At 41.3% G+C, this 22,617-nt stretch overlaps 1 protein-coding gene across 1 annotated transcript in view; it reads right to left on the reverse strand.

Annotated features, from left to right (window-relative positions):
- vrk2 (VRK serine/threonine kinase 2) overlaps positions 1 to 20,680 on the reverse strand; it is a 23,412-nt gene extending 2,732 nt beyond the window's left edge. Inside the window, exons 1-10 of the mRNA XM_062995583.1 lie at positions 20,488 to 20,680; positions 19,297 to 19,352; positions 18,320 to 18,389; positions 15,965 to 16,052; positions 15,754 to 15,862; positions 14,276 to 14,368; positions 12,844 to 12,976; positions 6,319 to 6,439; positions 5,267 to 5,316; positions 3,017 to 3,177 (exon numbers count right to left, since the gene is read on the reverse strand). Coding sequence (XP_062851653.1) covers positions 3,017 to 3,177; positions 5,267 to 5,316; positions 6,319 to 6,439; positions 12,844 to 12,976; positions 14,276 to 14,368; positions 15,754 to 15,862; positions 15,965 to 16,052; positions 18,320 to 18,389; positions 19,297 to 19,352; positions 20,488 to 20,614 — 1,008 coding nt within the window. The 5' untranslated portion in view covers positions 20,615 to 20,680. The remainder of the gene's footprint in view (positions 1 to 3,016; positions 3,178 to 5,266; positions 5,317 to 6,318; positions 6,440 to 12,843; positions 12,977 to 14,275; positions 14,369 to 15,753; positions 15,863 to 15,964; positions 16,053 to 18,319; positions 18,390 to 19,296; positions 19,353 to 20,487) is intronic.
- Between the last annotated feature and the right edge of the window lie 1,937 nt (positions 20,681 to 22,617).

The following is a 22,617-nucleotide window of genomic DNA, read 5'->3' on the forward strand; positions in this document are numbered from 1 at the left end:
AAAAGAGTGCTGTCAGGGTGTGTCTCTCCGTACACAGTGCTGAGCTGCATCGCACTCGTCAAAGTGTGGGTGATAAGATTCATACGGCATGCTGCCCACGTGTCGGAGGGGGCGTGGGTTAGCTTCGTTTTCCTCAATCAGAGCGGGGATCGGCATTGGTGGAGAGAAAGAATGACGCAATCGGGCAATTGGACGCACTAGAAAGGGAGAAAAAAGGGGGGGGGTTAAAAAGTGTGGTCACCATGTCTGGCCCAGGACCAAGTGTACAAAAATGGGCTGTATGAGTAGAGTGAGAAACAGTGTAGACTGTTGATTAGTCAAAAGTATTTGTAACAGGATCATTGCTGGACTGTGACAACACAAGAACCTTATTTGAAATCAAACTTCATTGCTGTGCAGTTGAGAAAAAGAATAAAAACAAACATGGTTTAAATTTTGCAAACTAAACTAGCTTAGTCTATAGTTTCGAGGGCACATACATGGCGCAGTGGTCCAACACACTAGCCCACCGTCGCTAAGAAAAGAAGCAGTAGGATAATTCATGTGTTGAAGGGAAAGTGTATTAGATACAGCCCTCTTTTTTTTTTCTTTTCACATTTTCTACTTTTTCTCCCTTTTTTTAGCGCGTTCAATTGCCCGATTGCGTCATGCTTCCTCTCCACCAATGCCGATCCCTGCTCTGATCGAGGAGAACGAAGCTAACCTACGCCCCCTCCGACACGTGGGCAGCATGTCGTATGCATTTTATCACCCACACTTTGACGAGTGCAGTGCAGCTCAGAGTTGTGTACGGAGAGACACACCCTGACAGCACTCTTTTCTCATCTCTGTGCAGGCGCCATCAATCAGCCAGCAGAGGTCATAATTGCACCAGTCATGGGAGAGAGAGACCACATCCGGCTTAGTCCCGCCCATATCTGAACGACAGGCCAATCGTTGTTCATGTGGCAGCTCAGCCTTAGCCAGCAGGCAGAGCTGAGATTCGATACATTCGAGATCCCAGCTCTGGTTCCAGCGTGTGTTTTTACTGCTGCGCCACCTGAGCATCCGATACAGCCCTCATTTAGTTCTTTATTTAAAATAGGGAGGTGGTCATGTGCAATGTTACTCTCATTGCAACGAATATTTGTACAATATCAAGTGAAACAAATGATTAAATCACTGAACACCTGTGCTTGTTCCTTTTTTTATATTTATGCCGGTTGTGGTACTGAAACTGACTATGGCTGGTGATAAAGAGAGATGCTTGCCACATTACACCTTAAAATAGACAAACACCGAGAGCTGATCTGCACTAAACATGTGCTTCACGCAAGATGTATTCCATGATCAGACCAGGAGGAAGAATTTTGTTAAAACAATTTTACAAAGTAGGGGGCGCTCGGGTGGCATAGCAGTAAAATATCGGTGCAAACAAACCTTAGATGGCGACATTTAGATACAATTCAGCACAGAAATAAAATATATCTTTATCAGGTCGTCAGTCCGTCGGTTTCATAGGTAAAATAGACTTACATGAACAAATATAGATCATGTTTACAACCATGCAATTGAATAACCTGAATAAACTGTATAGATCAAACATTACACATTTCTCAAACAGTACCGGAGGGGAAAGAAGAGGAGATATGTGGTTTTGATAGACAGGTCTAGCAGCCAGTGGAGATACTCGTTAAAGAGATTGGTCATTTTGATTTTCGCTACTATGGACAGACAGAGATTAATATCCACAATCAACACATGTAAAAATTTGAAAACCGCTAAAAGTGGAGATACGTGTTTTTCAACGGACAGCGACGATATGCTTGTCCACCAGTGCTGAGATGTCGAGCTATTGAGCTCTGCTATTAGCCGGCTGGGTGCTTATGCAGACCCATGATTGGCTGTGTGTCTGTAAGGGGCGGGATCATGGCTGAACAGGGTTTCCTCATATCTGATGCAATTTCATCCTCTGCTGGGGGATTGATTGCACTTGCGCAATGAGACGGAAAATAACAGAGATCGGTGAGTGGCTCTCTGTGTGCAATACAGATCGCCATATGAACCCCGCCTTGTGCAGGTGAAAAGGTGGGTTGGTACTGCACACGTGATGAAGGGGGCGTGTGATTGTTGCGAAAATTGGGGGAAAGATGCATAAACAGAAGAAAGAAAAAACTAGATTATAATAAAGTTTTCTGGATATGAATAAGTCTTTATTATCTATAAGTGACTACGGTCGAAACATAGAAGGGCTATAAAGTCAGTCCAAAGTATTTTCTAATGCTTATAAACTTCTCCACACTGACTCCTACTCCTTTTAACAAGAATCAAACTGTTGGTCAGTTCCACATGGAAATGAGAGGGAAAGAAAAATCCACTGCATTTCTAAGTGGTGATCTCTTGGCCTCATGAAATGTGCACATTCAACAGCCTCAAATTGCCATGCTTGGGCATTCGTAGAGTTCAGTGGGTCAAGTTGGCAGTGAGGGGTGGTAAAATGATTCCTACAGCATCGCCTCTCGACAAGCAGTGGTCAAGGTTATTGAAGGTTAACCTATGACACCATGTCAAAATTCAGAGCATCGTTTACCCATACACAAGGAGAAAAACATAATTCTTGCTTCCTCACACTGTAATTCTTCATCCTAAGGAGCCGGAGACTACAACAAATTTGGCCTTCGTAACACACACATACATCTGTTGAAATAAAATCTCCCACTAGTATGTGATTACTATAAATAAGGGGCTTTAATGAAATGGCTCCCTTACGTTCTTAAAGCTGAGGTAAGCTGTAGCTCCAGGCTGGAGACTTTAGCCAGGTCCGAGACTGTCACCACTCTGTAAATCTACCGCCCTCCTCTGCTCTACCGCCAACATGAGGAGTAAGCTCGCATGGAAAGAGGTCATTAGAGGTTCTCCTGCTCTCTTCCAGACAGATAAATCTACCGCAACCCACATGCTGCTCTCTGCACCCCAGTCCTCTCTCATATGGTCTTTATTAAGAGAGGAACTGTACGCCAGAGCGTTTCATGCTTACCCTGTTCACGGCCAGCCTGGCTGACTCCCCTGCACTTGGTCTGGTGAGGTCCAGTGGGCCTCGGGGCCTGGCATCTGACAGCACCTTCTTTAGAGCATCATAGTCAGGCTTTTCTTTGTAGTCCAAAGTCCTAACGATGAGCAGGAACTGAGCTACCTCCGCTGAGAAAACAAGAGAGAAGAAGACTTGTAAGGAGGTTAAAGGTTTAAGATCAATAATCACAATACAATAATGTGTTTAGCTGGGGGACCGCCAGCTCTCAAGTGAGCATCAGTAAAGTGTTCATCGCATAAAAATGCAATAAGCATGAGTGGCCAGTAGTCCAAGAGAGCACAGCTTGGCCTGCTATGTGGGGGGTAAGAAGAGAGTTCTTTTCTCAATCAAGAGGCCACATAGCAGGCTTATCTATACACATGTTTCATGTACACTATACAGACCATTAGTATATGGACACCCCTAATTCTAATTATTGAATTGAGGTGTTTTAGCCACAATTCCTAACAGGCGTAATAAACCAATTATATAAACTACACAGCAACAGTATAGGGAAGGCCATTTACACTTCCAGCATGACTGTGCCCATGCACAAAGCAAGCTCTATAAAAACTCCAGTGACCTGCACAGAGCCCTGACCTCAGCCCCAATGAACAGCTTTGGAATGAAGCGGAACATTAACTGATGCTTTCTTGACAAACATTAGTGCCCATCCATACAAGTGCTCTTTTGACTATATGGGCACAAATTCCCACAGAGTGGCTGTTTTTGCCATTCAATAGATTACATAGAAGTCACTGTTTTAATACCAGTTGTTTTTGAAATGGGATGTCCAGCAAGCTCATGGACAGGTGTCCAAATACTTTTGCCCATAATCAATATTGCAATGACTGTATGACTAACTCTAATGTCCACAGCTTTACTACTTGTTGGACTGACATAACATTTACTTTTTAGGTGTTTAAGTAGATATATTACAGAGGGCGGCACGGTGGCTAAGTGGGTAGCACTGTCGCCTCACAGCAAGAAGGTCCTGGGTTCGATCCCCAGGCGGGGCGGTCCGGGTCCTTTCTGTCCTTTCCCGTGTCTGCGTGGGTTTCCTCCGGGGGCTCCGGTTTCCTCCCACAGTCCAAAAACATGCAGCCAGGCCAATTGGAGACACTGAATTGTCCTATAGGTACCTAGCCGCTAGGATGCACAAACCAGTGCATTGCAGTGCCGGTCCCAAGCCCGGAAAAATAGGGAGGGTTGTGTCAGGAAGGGCACCCGGCGTAAAAACTGTGCCAAATTAATAATGGCGATCCGACCTGCGACCCCTAACGGGAGATACAGAGGAAATAGAGTAGACATATTACAGAATGCAATCCAATCAATTAAGGGTTAAGGGCCCAGCAGTGGCAACTTAAGGGGTGGTGCTTGAATGAATGACATTTTGATCACTAGGCCAGTACCTTAACTGATGACCGTCCACAGGCATAAGGAAATGCAGTGAATGTTCAGAAGACCACTACTAGTTGCTGTCCAGAGACTTAATGTTCGATGTTCAAATGCTGGACTGCACCTGCACTGACCTTAAAATCTCCATATACCCACTACCACTATCTACTGCAATGCTAAAGTCTAGAGAAACTTCACAGGACTGACAGCTCTGATGCAGATTGCCATGTCACTATAAAATAATAATGCTAATTACAAATAATAAACCCATGATTCCTAACATATAAACTCTGGAGTCACTGTCACTGGTGCGTAAATAGACTACGTTTAATGCCACAGGAACAAAACGGCATCATACCAATACATTGACCCTGACAACAGTGAAGAAGCCTCTGTATTCAGACATGCACACAAATGTGTCTAATATGGCTCCCTTCTATTGTACGCTGTAATAAATAAGCTGCCTGCAGTGCTAGGCCGCTACGCAGCATCTCTAACTGAATGTATATCACATGCACGGCATTGATGCATGTTGGAGGCCTTATCTCTCCGGTCCAGCTGCAGCAAGTCTCTATGGGTTGGGAGAGGGGGGGATAAGACCTCATCATAATCATAGATCACAAAGCCTCCATTCAGGAGACACGCCTGCCCTTTTGCACTGCACCAGGAATAACGATCATGCGTGGCGTCTTTGGGTTGCTGATGGAGGAACGACGGGGTGGTTCGGTCACTTAACCACACCTTGTTGATCATTGTACGTGGTCTGCACACACACACACACACACACACACAGACACACACACATGCTTAATGTCTTACCTAGAGAGGGAGACATTTGGGTGACCGAGTCTGGTAGGTTGTCCATGAGCCTAAGGTCAAGTGAAAGTAGATGTTAGCCAAAATACAGAGTACAGTAACTGGTATGAGTGGATCAGACACAGCAATGCTGATGAAATTTTTTAAACACCTCACTGTCACTGCTGGACTGAGAATAGTCCACCAACCAAAAATATATCCAGCCAACAGCGCCCCGTGGGCAGCGTCCTGTGACCACTGATGAAGGTCTAGAAGATGACCAACTCAAACAGCAGCAATAGATGAGCGATCGTCTCTGACTTTACATCTACAAGGTGGACCGACTAGGTAGGAGTGTCTAATAGAGTGGACAGTGAGTGGACACGGTATTTAAAAACTCCAACAGCGCTGCTGTGTCTGATCCACTCATGCCAGCACAACACACACTTACACACCACCACCATGTCAGTGTCACTGCAGTGCTGAGAATGATCCACCACCTAAATAATACCTGCTCTGTGGTGGTCCTAGGAGAGTCCTGACCATTGAAGTACAGCATGAAAGGGGCTAACAAAGCATGCAGAGAAACAGATAGACTACAGTCAGTAATTGTAGAACTACAAAGTGCTTCTATATGGTAAGTGGAGCTGATAAAATGGACAGTGAGTGTAGAAACAAGGAGGTGGTTTTAATGTTATGGCTGATTGGTGTATATTTGGGGTAAACAACTTGTCTAATAATTTTGTTTCTTCTCTTCTAATCAATGACTAGTCAGACTCAACTGCATTCTCTCAAGTTTAGCCTAGAACTGGATAACAGCCACGTAACTCTATTTGCTTGAGCACAATATCTCTTAAAAGTCACATCTTAAAACGAGAGAAAAAAACGGCCATTTTCCAGGCAATAAAGTCTCTTCATATATCCTGCCAACTACACCTTCGATACTTTATCAAAGCACTTCGAGGAGGATGGATAACCACAGGCAGCTGTGAGCCTCTGATCCGCGGCCACTACACACATGGCCAAATGCTGTTTCTGGACCTGCTGTGGAGGAGAACGAGGGGAATTAAGCGTACTTGGCCTTGGCCTCTTGGACCTGAGTTGGATTCCTGAGCACTGAGAGCCAGGGTAGTGTTCCACTCTGCCAGTGAAGCAGGCAGTAGCCCAGGACCTCCAGGTCCCCTCGTCTGGATGGGGCTGCGAGAAAGAGAAAGAGGAGGACAGAGCAAAGAGAAGGAAAAGAGATAAATACATGGTGCACAGAGTTAAAAACAATATATATTAGATGAAATGACCTGTCTATTGGCCACTGAAATATGCCTTTATAAAAAGAAAACCGGATCATGATGAAGAGGAGTATTTTGTTTTTTCAGCTGGTGCTCATACCTGCTTCACTTTTAAACAAGGCCGTTTAGAAAGAGAACTGCAAGTCACCCGGGTCCAGCTACACCCCCCATACCTCTAACCTTCTCAATCCCCCCCACCCCTGACTCGTCTGGTCTGGGGGCTCGTCCCAGGAACCCGATACTTGCGGCCTCTGACACGATCCAGACGGCCCATGGTCCGGGCCGACACTTTCTCCACCACAGAGCCAGGCAGTAAAACAAAGAAATAAATGTCTGCAGCCAAATTGTTCCCACATGTTACTGAATTTCATGGGTTCTGGACTGGCCATAAGAGTAGACGAGGAGATCAGTGCATAACTAGTAAGAGTGTGTGTGTGTGTGTGTGTGTGTGTGTGTGTGTGTGTGTGTGTCTAGGACCTCCAACAACTTAACCTCAGCCACAGCACATTACACAACTGCCATCTAGTGTAAACACACTTTTTCACACATGCACATTAATGATCTGAACTGGTCATTTCTTGCTCACTTCCTACAGAAGGATGTTTCCTTTATTACCCTCTTCTGTTCTGGCCATAAAACTAAAAATACAACTAGGAAAATAAACAGTCCTCTGACTAAGTTTTTCTTTAAAAAAAAAGATAGACCGAAATATATAGACAGATAAATAAACAGATAGACAGATAGATATATAGACAGATAGACAGACAAATATATAGACAGACCGATATATATAGACAGATAGACATATAGACTGACAGACAGATATATAGACAGATAGGCAGACAGACATACAGACAGATAGATATATAGACAGATAGATATAGACAGACATAGACAGAAAGATATACAGACAGATAGATTTATAGACAGATAGACATACAGACAGATAGACATACAGACAAATAGATATATAGACAGATAGACATAGACAGAAAGATATATAGACAGACAGACATACAGACAGATAGATTTATAGACAGATATATAGACAGATAGACCGACAGATATATACAGTAGACAGATAGACATACAGACAAAGACAAATATATAGACAGACATACAGACAGATAGATATAGACAGATAGACCGACAGATATATACAGTAGACAGATAGACATACAGACAGATAGATATATAGACAGATAGATATAGACAGAGATATATAGACAGATAGATATACAGACAGACAGACATACAGACAGATAGACAGACAGATACTGTATATAGAGATAGATATATAGACAGAGATATATAGACAGATAGATATACAGACAGACAGACATACAGACAGATAGATATAGACAGACAGATATATGGACAGATAGACATATAGACATAGATATATAGACAGATAGACATATAGACAGATTGATATATACAGATAGACATACAGACAGATAAACAGACAGATATGTAGACAGATAGACAGACATACAGACAGATAGATAGACAGATATATAGACAGATATATATATATAGACAGATAGACATACAGACAAATAGATATATAGAGATAGACATACAGACAGATAGATATATAGAGATAGACATACAGACAGATAGATATAGACAGATAGATATATAGAGATAGACATACAGACAGATAGATATAGACAGATAGATATATAGACAGATAAACAGACAGATAAAGACAAATATACAGACAGATATATAGACAGATAAATATATAGACATACAGACATACAGACAGATAGATATATAGACAGACAGATATATAGACAGATTTATAGACAGACAGATAGACATACAGACAAATAGATATAGACAGATAGACATACAGACAGATAAACAGACAGATATATAGACAGATAGATATATAGACAGATAGATTTACAGACAGATAGACAGACAATTATATAGACAGATATATGTATAGGCAGATAGACAGACACATGGACAGATAGACAGACAGACATACATATAGATGTATAGACAGAAAGATAGATTTATAAAGAGATATATAGACAGACAGACAGACAGACAGACAGATAAATATAGAGACAGATAGACATAGACAGACGGACATATAGACAGACAGGAAGAACTTGTTGGGTGGTCCTAAGGTTTGGCTGAAGATATTTGCTTTACTCACATCGGGTTGGTCTAAACACCACCAGGGTAAACAAACGTCTGTAATACGTCACCAGCGTAAAAGAGCAAAACAGAATAAATCAGGGTAAACAAACGCCTATAATATGCCACCGGCATAAACAAAAAGCATAAATAACGGTAGCCATTACAATACACACCTTTACAATTACAATATATACGATATATAACTAATGTCCATATAACTATTGTTAAACTTAACTGATTCAGCTGCCTTGGTCAGGTATGTGTAGGTTAACATCACATTGAGTCATTTAAAAAAAAATCTCAGTTTTGATTTAATCAATGAGACAAAATTAAAGCACACAGCCTGTTCGTGCCTGGAGAGTTTATCAACTCAATACTGTAACTGCAGTCCATCTCCTGAGAAATTACCTATTGACTGCATTCATCAAAGAAAAAAACCTGAGCCTAGATCCATGGCTACAATTGATCTTGCTATGCCCATTAGGTGCTCTTGCCTGTTATCCAAGCTCTCACAGCCAGCCTTAACAGTCCACCCAGTTACACTTATTCCTCCTAATAACACTGTAACCGCTGAACTGGTTTTATCTCAACAAGTCCTCGTATGTAGTGATGACCTTAAAATAACACATTAACAACAAATACTCTGCACAACGTGGGCATTAGAATTGAAACGCTGGCCCTAAGAGCATAAAATCCATCACTTACTCTATTAGCACTTGGTATGCATTTGCGAGAGGTGAAAAGGGGCCACCTGGGCAGGTCTGACACCGTTTCAGTTTTAAACCAAGCATCCATGAGAACGAGACGTTCCAGGCAAGACACAACACCTTCCATCAGCGCCAGGCTGTTGTTCATAATTATGGCCCATTGTTATTCAAATTACCCAAAGTGCTGTGTCAAACTCTTGAACCTCTCCTTCCGAATTTCAGCCATTTCTCTTCAGCCCTACAGGTGATAATTAGGCCTTTAGCACGGAGTTCGGCAGGAAGCAGAGTGCCTGTCTCTGCGCTCCTCACCATGGTAACACATCAACATCCACGCAGGGTGCCAGGGGGCCACGAGCAGAGGAACACTCCGCAATCTGCATTGATCTGCAGGGGCGACGATGCTGCAGACCTACACAACAGCTGTCTGCTTCCAATGAGATGCTCAGTGCAGTGACATCAAAATCAAGTTTGTCACTTCTATAGGGTTTCAAGTGGAGTTTGGTTAGTCAACTTATTGCAGCAAATACACGTCTTGCTCATTTAGTACATGATCTCATGTTATAAGAACCCACCAAAATACACTGCTTTTTAGTGACCATTTATGTTATATACACCGATCAGCCATAACATTAAAACCACCTCCTTGTTTCTATACACACTGTCCATTTTATCAGCTCCACTTACTATATAGGAGCACTTTGTAGTTCTACAATTACTGACTGTAGTCCATCTGTTTCTCTGCATGCTTTGTTAGCTCTTTTCATGCTGTTCTTCAATGGTCAGGACTCTCCCAGGACCACTACAGAGCAGGTATTATTTAGGTGGTGGATCATTCTCAGCACTGCAGTGACACTGACATGGTGGGTGTGTTAGTGTGTGTTGTGCTGGTATGAGTGGATAAGACACAGCAATGCTGCTGGAGTTTTTAAACAACTCACTGTCACTGCTGGACTGAGAATAGTCCACCAACCAAAAATATCCAGCCAACAGCGCCCCGTGGGCAGCGTCCTGTGAATACTGATGAAGGTCTAGAAAATGACCAACTCAAACAGCAGCAATAGATGAGCGATCGTCTCTGACTTTACATCTACAAGGTGGACCAACTAGGTAGGAGTGTCTAATATAGTGGACAGTGTGTGGACACTGTATTTGAAAACAAACAGCAGCGCACTAACACACCACCACCACCTAAATAATACCTGCTCTGTGGTGGTCCTAGTAAACAGAAGGTTGCCGGTTCAAGCCCCGACACCACCAAGTTGCCACTGTTGGGTCCCTGAGCAAGGCCCTTAACTCTCAATTGCTCATTGTGTAAGTCGCTTTGGATAAAAGCGTCTGCTAAATGCTGAAAATGTAAATGTAAATGGTCCTGTGGGGGTCCTGACCATTGAAGAACAGGGTGAAAGCAGGTTAAAAAAGTATGTAGAGAAACAGATGTACTACAGTCAGTATTTGTAGAACTGCAAAGTGCTTCTATATGGTAAGTGGAGCTGATAAAATGGACAGTGACATCTGTGTGACAGTAGTTTTGTCGCACTCGTACACACCCAAAAAAGGGGTTTGTTTTTCTTCGGTATGTTAAAAAACTTAAGACATTAAATGCAACAAAGCAAAATCTGAGATCAGAAGATCTAAAACCATTAAACAGCAACCGAAACAAACAACTGTTACTACTGTTAAACCCATTAAACAACAGGTTAGCATTTATTCAAACAGTTAACAGTGGTATTTTTCTGATTAAGTATCCCATCATTCCTGCTATATATTAGGAACCCTGACGGCAGCAGAAACAAAGCTATCAGCAGACTTTATTCTGGCCAGGATTGTGTATTGAACCTCTTAGCTGGCTGCACTATTTTGCAGGCCAAGATATTGGCTTGGAGTCCCTAAGTAACATCAAAGCTTTAATTAATGGTAAATGCATACAAGATGCAGGTTATCACTTGGACTATTTAGGGAATTGTTGAATTACGTCTGGCCAGGTAGACATGGATAAGTCAATCAATATCCATTAAAAAGACTGTATGCAATTTACAACTTAATGTGTTTCCAATATCCTGATCTAGAGTTAAGAACATGATATGCCAGGTTTAATCTGTGTTCACTTGGCCTGCTGTAGTAAATCTCACAAGGTATAAATTTATACAAGTAATATATTTAAAAATTCATACGGGTTTGTAACAATCTGCATGTTGTGTGTTCGTTATTTTGTCACATGCATCTCACCATTAAAAAGCCTCCTTTATGCAAACACATTTTAAATGCACCCACACAGTACAGGAAAGCAATAAAGCCATAATTCTCAGTCATGGTATATGTATTTTAGATATCAGGAACAGTAATATAGTTGTTTGTTTAATAGGATTTTAGGGGAACATTTTATTCTTTGGTTCCATTCATGACAGGACAGGTAGTTACTGGTTACACAAGATTCATCAGTTCAGGTTTAATATAAAACACAGACATGGACAATTCTGTATCTCCAATTCACCTTACTTAAATAAAACCAGACCTCCCCAAGGAAACCCACATAGACACAGGGAGAACATGCAAACTCCACACAGAAAGGACCGGGATCGCTCTACCTGGGAACTGAACCCTGGATAGTGGGAGAACTGATCTCCTTATATTTTCCTGTTGATCTGTGTGGTAGCGAAGAAAATAAAAAAAACAGAAGCCAAATTTCTACTCTTAGACACAACAGTTCTACATATCACCCAGCCTTTGTTTGTTTATTAGGATTTTAATGTAATGTTTTACACTTTGGTTACATTCATGACAGGAACGGTAGTTACTCATTACACAAGATTTATCACTTCACAAGTTTAATGTCAAACACAGTCATGGACAATTTAGTATCTCCAATTCACCTCACTTGCACGTCTTTGGACACGGGAAGAACATGCAAACTCCACACAGAAAGGACCCAGACTGCCCCACCTGGGGATCAAACCTAGGACCGTCTTGCTGTAAGGCGACAGTGCTACCCAGAGTGGGCATCATAGTCAGTCACCTGTATTAAGCCTCAACGAGCATTAATAATGGCATTTAAAGACAGAGAAAGCCAAGCATTCAGTACCATCACAAGATGCTCTTTGGAACATTGTTAACTCACACTGGGATAACATGGATTATCAGATTTTGTGTAAACGTGTGGAGTCCATGCCAGCTCAAATGCATGCTGTCAATGCGGCAAAAAAGGGGCACATAACAAATATTAAGATCTCTTTACCCCCTATTGCTATGCGTCTTAGCTATTAGATTTATAACGAAAAACTGTTAAATGCAAATTGGAGTAATTTAACTTGGACTTTTCACTTCCTTTGTAAGTTTACACGTCTGTAAATAATGTACATGTTTTACAAATGTAAGGTTGCGTTGTCTGCAGTTTTATTTATATTTATATACAAAATTAATCAGCAATAAAAAAGTAAATATGTTTTAGTCTTACCTACGCCTTTGTGTGCATCAATGCTTGTATACTCAATAGTGCCATTGTGTCCCTTTTTTGGGTTCTCGCTGTATTCTTTGTGCTCTCCATTAGGACTGTATCTGTATGAGAGACCATAGTCAGCCAGGTACACCTGAAAAACAAAATGATTGTTGCATTAATGAGCTTAAGAATGTCACTATATTACAGCTAAACAAAGAACTAATCTATGATAGAGTATATAGCCAAAAGTATGTGGGTATCCCTCTTAAAATCAATCTCAAATTTCACCTAGTTTCACTGCTAAGGCGTGAATAATTTATTTATTTATTTATCTGGGATTTTTACGCCATGTTAAAGACGTGTGTCATTTAATGGCAGGAACTGAGTATTATATATCTGCCTTTTTTTTTATCTTGTCTTTATCCTTTAATCCATTTTATATTTTCATTTTTATTTTTATGGCTGCGAGGTAGGTTAATACTGTTCCTGTGTTGTCTTGTGTAAGGATTTCTTTTATGGTTTCAGGCATGTGCACTTGTTGTCTTTCCTTTGTGTATTTAGGACATACTATCAAAATGTGTTTTATAGTTGTAAGTGTTTGGCAGGTTTCACATGTTGGTGGGTTTTCTCCTTTTACCAGGTATTGGTGGGTTATTCTGGTGTGGCCAATTCTGCATCTTGTGTATATGGTTTGGTCTATGCGTTGTCCTTGGTGAGTTCTTGGTTTGGTATTGACGTTTGGGTGTATTTCTCGGAGTTTGTTGGTGGTCTGAGCGTTCCATTCAACTTGCCATTTTTCCTTGATGTAGGAATGTATCAGTGGTTTTAAGTCTGTTGATGGGATTTTGATGTTTGCTGTATTTTGGTTTGTTTTTTTTCTAGCTAATTGATCTGCTTTTTCATTTCGCTAGTGGGTAAATAAACATAATTGAAGTGAATTCTAGTTTTTCAGCTTGTGGAAAGTTTGATTTCCTGTTACTGCATGAGTAACCTGTGTGAACTAGACTGTCAATTTTTTTCTTCCAACATCAGTACCTAACCTCACAAACGCTTGCTGACTGAATGGAAACAAGTTCAAAATCTTTTAAACAGTCTTGGAAAAAAATAAAGGCTGCAGTAGCCACAAAGGTTGATACCAACCAACTCTATACTGATGCACATGATTTTACAATTAGATGTCTACGGTTGGGTGTCCACATACTTTTGGCTAAATAGTCCTACTCTTCTTATAAAAGAACAGGAAAACACAACTGTTAAAAAAGTAACGGCACTTCTGGTACTTGAATATTAGACAGCAGTTCAGAGCAGAAGAACCAATTAAAAAATTAAATCTATTTATTTTGCACTACAATCGCAAGCGAGCAATAATATTATACGATATTATGTTTATTAATTCCACATTGCTAATATTGTGGACATGCGAATATAAACAAAACAAGACTGCACTAACCTTGTCGGGGTCTCTGTGGCCCAGTAAGAGATTGGCAGCCTTAATGTCAGCGTGGACGTACTCATTGTCATGAATATATTCCAGCACATCCACCTGTTGAGGGCAGAGGGGAAGGTTAACAGATGAATAATTTAACCAGTCCATAATGACCATCCTTAATGACTGCTGACAATATGTGGGTGGACTCAAGGGCTATTCAATAGGTCAGTTTCAAAATTACTAGAATAATAATGTCCACCACAAACGATCCGGGTCTTATATATGCAGCCTTATTCCTTGTTTTTTGACTGTTTCTGTTGGGGGGTTGCCACAGCCAATCACTGGTTTCCATTCTGACCTGTCCAGAGCATCCTATGTCACCCCAACCATCTGCATGTCCTCATTCACCCCCATAAACCTCCTCTTTGGCCTTCCTCTCCTCCTCAGCACCCTTCTCCCTCCTCTGCACATGCCCAAACCATCTCAACCTCTCCTCCTTAACTTTGTCTCCAAAACATCCTATCTAAATGGAAACTAATTCCCAGACACAGTTCAACAGCTTATAAAAAGCCTTTAAAAACATTTAAAAACCATTTAGTCAACAGGCAGTTTCAAAATTATTAGAATAAAGATGTCCACCACAAACAATCCTAGTCTTATATATGCAGTCTTATTCCTTGTTTTTCAAATGTTTCTGTTGGGGGTCGCCACAGCCGATCGTTGGTTTCCATTCTGACCTGTCCGGAGCATCCTTTCTCATCCCCATACACCTCCTCTCCTGCTCAGCACCCTTCTCACGATAGAACTCTCATCCCCCCTCTGCACATGAAACCATCTCAATCTCTCATCCCTAACTTTGTCTCCAAAACATCCTACCTGCTACGTCCACTTAAAAAACCCCTTCCTAATATTGTCCAGCCTCGTCACTCCCAATGAGAACCGCAGCATATTCATCTCTCCACCTCCAGCTCCCTTTCCAGTATTTTAGTCAATGCCGCCACCTCCAAGCCATACAGCACAGCAGGCCTCACTACTGTCTTGTTTGTTTATTAGGATTTTAACGTCATGTTTTACACTTTGGTGACATTCATGTCAGGAACAGTAGTTACTCATTACACAAGGTTCACAAGGTTATATCAAACACAGCCTTGGACAATTTTGTATCTCCAATTCACCTCACTTGCATGTCTTTGGACTGTGGGAGGAAACAAGAGCTCCCGTAGGAAACCCACACGGAAACAGGGAGAACTCCACACAGAAAGGACCCGGACCTCCCCACCTGGGGATCGAACCCAGGACCTTCTTTCTGTGAGGCAACAGTGCTACCCACTCAGCCACCATGCCGCCCTACTGTCTCGTAAACTTCCCCTTCCACTCTGACAAATACCCTTCTATCACAAATCACTCCTGCCACTCCATAGCACCCACTCCACCCTGCCTGCACTCACTTCTTATACCACACTCTCCATTACCAATACCTAAAACTGTACATGACTTACCATGAGGTAACCCAACTGCAACACTGTCTGCTTCTTCATCTGTTCACCAATTTCCACAAAAACCTTTTGCAGGTCTGTCCCCAGCCGATCCATCACCATGAATCTGTATCTACTCGGACATGTCAGAAAATAAATAATGCACTGTACATGTGTAAAGTTTCAAATTACACATTTTTATTTTCTCAATGTGATGACCTCAAGTGCATCTTACCTTGTTCCATTATGTTCTGAGAGTCCAGAGCCCCAATAGGTTGGGATCCCCAAAAAATGAACCTTTTTGGATCTTTTCCATTTGCTGACTAAAATATTAAAACCAATGATCATTATACACCGATCAGCCATAACAGCCTCCTTGTTTTTACACTCAATGTCCATTTTATCAGCTCCACTTACCATATAGGAGCACTTTGTAGTTCTACTGACTGTAGTCCATCTATTTCTCTACATACTTTTTTAGCCTGCTTTCACCCTGATCTTCAATGGACCCCCACAGAGCAGGTATTATTTAGGTGGTGGATCATTCTCAGCACTGCAGTGACACTGACATGGTGGTGGTGTGTTAGTGTGTGTTGTGCTGGTATGAGTGGATCAGACACAGCAGCGCTGCTGGAGTTTTTTTATACCGTGTCCACTCACTGTCCACTCTATTAGACACTCCTACCTAGCTGGTTCACCTTGTAGATGTAAAGTCAGAGACGATCACTCATCTATTGCTGCTGTTTAAGTTGATCATCTTCCAGACCTTCATCAGTGGTCACAGGACGCTGCCCACAGGACGCTGTTGGCTGGATATTTTAGGTTGGTGGACTATTCTCAGTCCAGCATTGACAGTGAGGTGTTTTAAAACTCCATCAGCGCTGCTGTGTCTTATCCACTCATACCAGCACAACACACACTAACACACCACCACCATGTCAGTGTGGGAGTCCTGACCATTGAATAACAGCATTAAAGCAAGCTAACAAAGCATGCAGAGAAATAGATGGACTACAGTTAGTAATTGTAGAACTACAAAGTGCTTCTATATGGTAAGTGAAGCTGATAAAATAGACAATGTTATGGCTGATCAGTGTATACAAACACATTTTAAATAAAATAATGTTTCAGTGATAGTTTTTTAACCTAAAAGCACAACTCTTTCTATTAGTAAACAAAAATGACTGACAGGTGAGCTGAGACCCTTTGGAGAAAGGAGAAAGCAGTATCTGTGTCTGCAATTTGGTCACTGTCTCTAAATAAGAACCAGTGCAAGCTGGGATTGAGCTAACAGTCACTGAGGTGCATGTTTGCTTTGGCTTATTAATTCGCCCAGCAAGACTAATTTACATTCACATCCTCTTCATCAGTGACATGTACTCCAAGTGTGAGAACTCTCAGATGAAGTGGTATGCAGCACTTTCATTTCACAGCCTTCTTAAGAGTGCATCTCTGGATCCTTTTATTTGACTAGAGCAAAATGCCCAGATTCAAAGGAGCTCAGGATTTTAGAGACAGGTAACCATTTAAGGGAAATTCCAAGGACCTTAGTAAAGGGTTGGGCTACCACAAGGCACAGTAGTGTGATGCTTTTAAATTCTCTATAATCTCACATAAGTACATGTTAAAAAACATTCAGTGGCCCATTGTGTTCTGTGAACTGGCGCATTGTCATCCTGAAAGAGACCCTTTCAATCACTACATAATTCCATTCTATTTATCCCGTGATTAGAAGGAAGTGTATCCAAATCGTGAACACTGCCCTGTGCATAAGAGAGCCGATCGACCTAGACTAACCAATCGGCCACTTCCCAAAAAGGACCCTCAATCCAGGGGTCAAATATTTTACATTTACATTTTCAACATTTAGGGCATCACGGTGGCTCGGTAAGTAGCACCGTCGCCTCACAGCAAGAAGGTCCTGGGTTTGATCCCCAGGTGGGGTGGTCCGGGTCCTTTCTGTGCGGAGTTTGCATGTTCTCCCCGTGTCTGTGTGGGTTTCCTCCGGGAGCTCCGGTTTCCTCCCACAGCCCAAAAACATGCAGTTAGGTCAACTGGAGACACTGAGATGCCCTATAGGTGAATGGGTGTGTGTATGTGTGTGTGTATGTGACTGGCGCCCCGTCCAGGGTGTTACTGTGTGCCTTGCGCCCATTGAAAAGCTGGGATAGGCTCCAGCCATCCCCCCCGCGACCCTGATTGGATACGCGGTTAAGAAAATGAATGAATGAATGATTTTTCTACATTTAGTCGATGCTTAAAGTCAAGTTCACGGCAACTTGCAATTGTGACCAAATACCAGGTACCACTTTCCAGGCCTGTGTCATTCCTTTGTTGAGTGCCACACATACTATGAACCACAAAGCACTCTAATTTTGAACCCTATTTTAAGGTCACTTGCATTTTTTTTCTTTTGCTATCTTGATCTAAAATAAAGGTGAGAAGGGGCTGTTTGGTATTTATATGCTACAGGACATGGCAGGATGTTTATTACGCAATTGTAGAATGCAGTACTCTTGTTTAAAAGCATTTACACCTCACATTACTCCAGAAATAATAATCTGTTGTCCACCAAATAAAACGTACTTACTACTTTCTGGCTTTGCCGCTCTTTGGTAAAACTTTAGCTCCGAGAACAATGGTCCATTTTCAAGATATTCCTGATAATAAGAAAGATTATTAAATAAATTACAACTGTTTTTAATACACTTACAATAAAAGAAAAATGCAGTCATTTAAATACATTTTAAGTGTAATTGGCCGCTCAGGTGGCGCAACGGTAAAAACACACGCTGCAACCGGAGCTGAGATCTCGAATACATCGTATCGAACCTCAGCTCTGCCTTGCCGGCTGAGCGGCCACATGAACAACGATTGGCCTGTTGTTCAGATGGGCGGGACTAAGCCGGATGGGGCCTCTCTCTGTCAGTTTCTGTGCAATTACGACCTCTGCTGGCTGATTAGAGGCGCCTGCACAGAGATGAGGAAAGAGTACTCTTAGGGTGTGTCTCTCCGTGCACAACGCTAGGTGGCACAACACTCGTCAATGTGTGAGTGACAAGATGCATGCGGCATGCTGCCCACGTGTCGGAGGGGGCGTGGGTTAGCTTCGATCTCCTCGGTCAGAGCAGAGATCGGCATGGGCGGAGAGGAGGCATGATGCAATTGGGCAACTGGACGCGCTAAAGGGGGAGAAAAAGGGGAGAAAGTGCATAAAAAAAAAAAATAAAAAAAAAAAATTTTAAGTGTAACATAATCTCAGCACTGTTAGATGACACAGCTCCATAAAGGGTTCCATAAATCTTCATAGTGAAAAAAAAAAAACAGTAATGCGAACATATAGCAATTAAAGCATGGGTAGTTGTGATGATGAAACCTGCAGTTTGTGCCAAAGTTTTATCAACTAAGAAATGATTGGAGGATAAAAGTCCATCAGTGTTGATTTAACGCTAATACCCATCTGACCCCCTGATTAAGAACATGGAATGAAATTGGAAAAATGTACTGTACTTCACTATTGTGTATTGTGTAGGGAAGCTACACTGCAAGCATTAATACAGCACTTACAACTTTAATCACAAAATCAGCATCCTCTGTCACAGATCTATCCACATCATCTGAAGCTGTTACACAAGAGACACAAACAAATAAGTAACCAGCGCCAACTTAACATACACATCGATCAGCCATAACAATAAAACCACCTCCTTGTTTCTACACTCACTGTCCATTTTATCAGCTCCACTTACCATATAAAAGCACTTTGTAGTTCTACAATTACTGACTGTAGTCCATCTGTTTCTCTGAATGCTTTGTTAGCCCCCTTTCATGTTGTTCTTCAATGAACAGGACCCCCACAGGACTACCACAGAGCAGGTATTATTTGGGTGGTGGATGATTCTCAGCACTGCAGTGACACTGACACGATGGTGGTGTGTTAGTGTGTGTTGTGCTGGTATGAATGGATCAGACACAGCAGCGCTGATGGAGTTTTTAAACACCTCACTGTCACTGCTGGACTGAGAATAGTCCACCAACCAAATATATCCAGCCAACAGCGCCCCGTGGGCAGCGTCCTGTGGCCACTGATGAAGATCTTAAAGATGACCAACTCAAACAGCAGCAATAGATGAGCGATCGTCTCTGACTTTACATCTACAAGGTGGACCAACTAGGTAGGAGTGTCTAATAGAGTGGACAGTGAGTGGACACGGTATTTAAAAACTCCAGCAGCGCTGATGTGTCTGATCCACTCATACCAGCACAACACACACTAACACACCACCACCAAGTCAGTGTCACTGCGGTGCTGAGAATGATCCACCACCTAAATAATACCTGCTGTGTGGTGGTCCTGTGGGGGTCCTGACCATTGAAGAACAGGGTGAAAGCAGGCTAAGAACGTATGTAGAGAAATAGAACTACAAAGTGTTTCTATGTGGTAAGTGGAGCTGATAAAATGGACAGTGAGTGTAGAAACAAGGAGGTGGTTTTAATGTTATGGTTGATCGGTGTATGTTGTAAGTTATACATTTGAAGTCTAGTGGTTAAGGAACTGGACTAGTAATCGAAAGGTCGCTGGTTCAAGCCCCAACTCTGCCAGGTTGACACTGTTGGGCCCTTGAGCGAGGCCCTTAACCATCAATTGCTTAGATAATATGATGTCACAGTACTGTAAGTCGCTTTGGATAAAAGCGTCTGCTAAATGCCAAAAATGTAAATGTAAATATATGCAAAATATTAATAAAAACAGTTTACCCAGGTAAATGAGTCCGAAGCCACCTTGTCCAATCATTCTGCCCAGACGCCACTTTCTCTTCCCTGTGTCAGTCAGAATCATGTGGTTGGGGAGTGGACGTGGTAATGGTTTTCTCTTTGGTGCCATTATTTAGAGAGCTATATGTGTAATTATAGTGTATAAAAAGTATAACACTGGTACATACTCTTGTTTGTTTGTTCGATTGTTTTCCACCGGTTCAACATGCAAGTGAAAGAACAAAGTGAAACCAAAACTAACTGCTGGCTGTATGGCTTTATCAGTTAGCCAGACCTGCTAACAAACATCAGACTTTCTAAATCGATATCTCTGGTAAATGCGTTTATTGTTGTAAACGAATTATTTATATTAAATTAATTTGACTTCAGAGTAAAGCTCTAGACTAAAACCCGGTACGGTAATCGAGCACTATACCGGTTAACACCGCTAACTGAAACAGCTAAACATCCACACAGAGTTTCCTGAAAGTTTCCTCACGCTCTAAACCACAACCAATCAGATTCAAGTGGAGGCGGTTACTCGTGTTCAACTACCAATCAAATGTGTCTGAAGTGGAGAAATCGATGTATGTTTGTTTGTTTGTTTATTAGGATTTTAACGTCATGTTTTACACTTTGGTTACATTCATGACAGAAACGGTAGATTGATCATTTCTCAAGGTTATATACAACACAGTCATGGACAATTTAGTGTCTCCACTTTGGACTTTGGACTGTGGGAGGAAACCGGAGCACCCGGAGGAAACCCACGCAGACATGGGGAGAACATGCAAACTCCACACAGAAAGGACCTGGACCGCCCCACCTGGGAATCAAACCCAGGACCTTCTTACTGTGAGGCGACAGTGCTACCCACCGGATGGATAAATAAATAATAAATGAATAAATAAATAAATAAATAAATAAATAAATGAATGAATGAATGAATGAATGAATGAATGAATGAATGAATGAATAAATAAATAAATAAATAAATAAATAAATAAATAAATAAATAAATAAATAGTACTTTTACACCCTTAATACCCTAGAATTACTTTTAAAGTAAATCATTTTCGGTAAGTTTAATCATATATTATCATGATATAATCATATGTTCTTGTTCTTCTTCTTCTTCTTATATTAATAATGATAATAATAATAATAATTATTGTTATTATTATTATCATCATTATTATTATTGATGGTATTTAGCAGACACTGTTATCATTCTCATATAATTTATATAATGTAATATATAATTGTTTTTACATGTATATATAATATATATAATATATAATATGTATATGTAATTTATATAATATAATATATAATTGTTTATACATGTATATATAATATATATAATATATAATATGTATATATAATTTATATTATATATATATATATATATATATATATATATATATATATATATATATATATATATATATATATACAGTGTATCACAAAAGTGAGTACACCCCTCACATTTCTGCAGATATTTAAGTATATCTTTTCATGGGACAACACTGACAAAATGACACTTTGACACAATGAAAAGTAGTCTGTGTGCAGCTTATATAACAGTGTAAATGTATTCTTCCCTCAAAATAACTCAATATACAGCCATTAATGTCTAAACCACCGGCAACAAAAGTGAGTACACCCCTTAGTGAAAGTTCCTGAAGTGTCAATATTTTGTGTGGCCACCATTATTTCCCAGAACTGCCTTAACTCTCCTGGGCATGGAGTTTACCAGAGCTTCACAGGTTGCCACTGGAATGCTTTTCCACTCCTCCTTGACGACATCACGGAGCTGGCGGATATTCGAGACTTTGCGCTCCTCCACCTTCCGCTTGAGGATGCCCCAAAGATGTTCTATTGGGTTTAGGTCTGGAGACATGCTTGGCCAGTCCATCACCTTTACCCTCAGCCTCTTCAATAAAGCAGTGGTCGTCTTAGAGGTGTGTTTGGGGTCATTATCATGCTGGAACACTGCCCTGCGACCCAGTTTCCGGAGGGAGGGGATCATGCTCTGCTTCAGTATTTCACAGTACATATTGGAGTTCATGTGTCCCTCAATGAAATGTAACTCCCCAACACCTGCTGCACTCATGCAGCCCCAGACCATGG

This window comes from Trichomycterus rosablanca, chromosome 5, assembly GCF_030014385.1.
Source record: "Trichomycterus rosablanca isolate fTriRos1 chromosome 5, fTriRos1.hap1, whole genome shotgun sequence".
Lineage (NCBI taxonomy): Eukaryota > Metazoa > Chordata > Actinopteri > Siluriformes > Trichomycteridae > Trichomycterus > Trichomycterus rosablanca.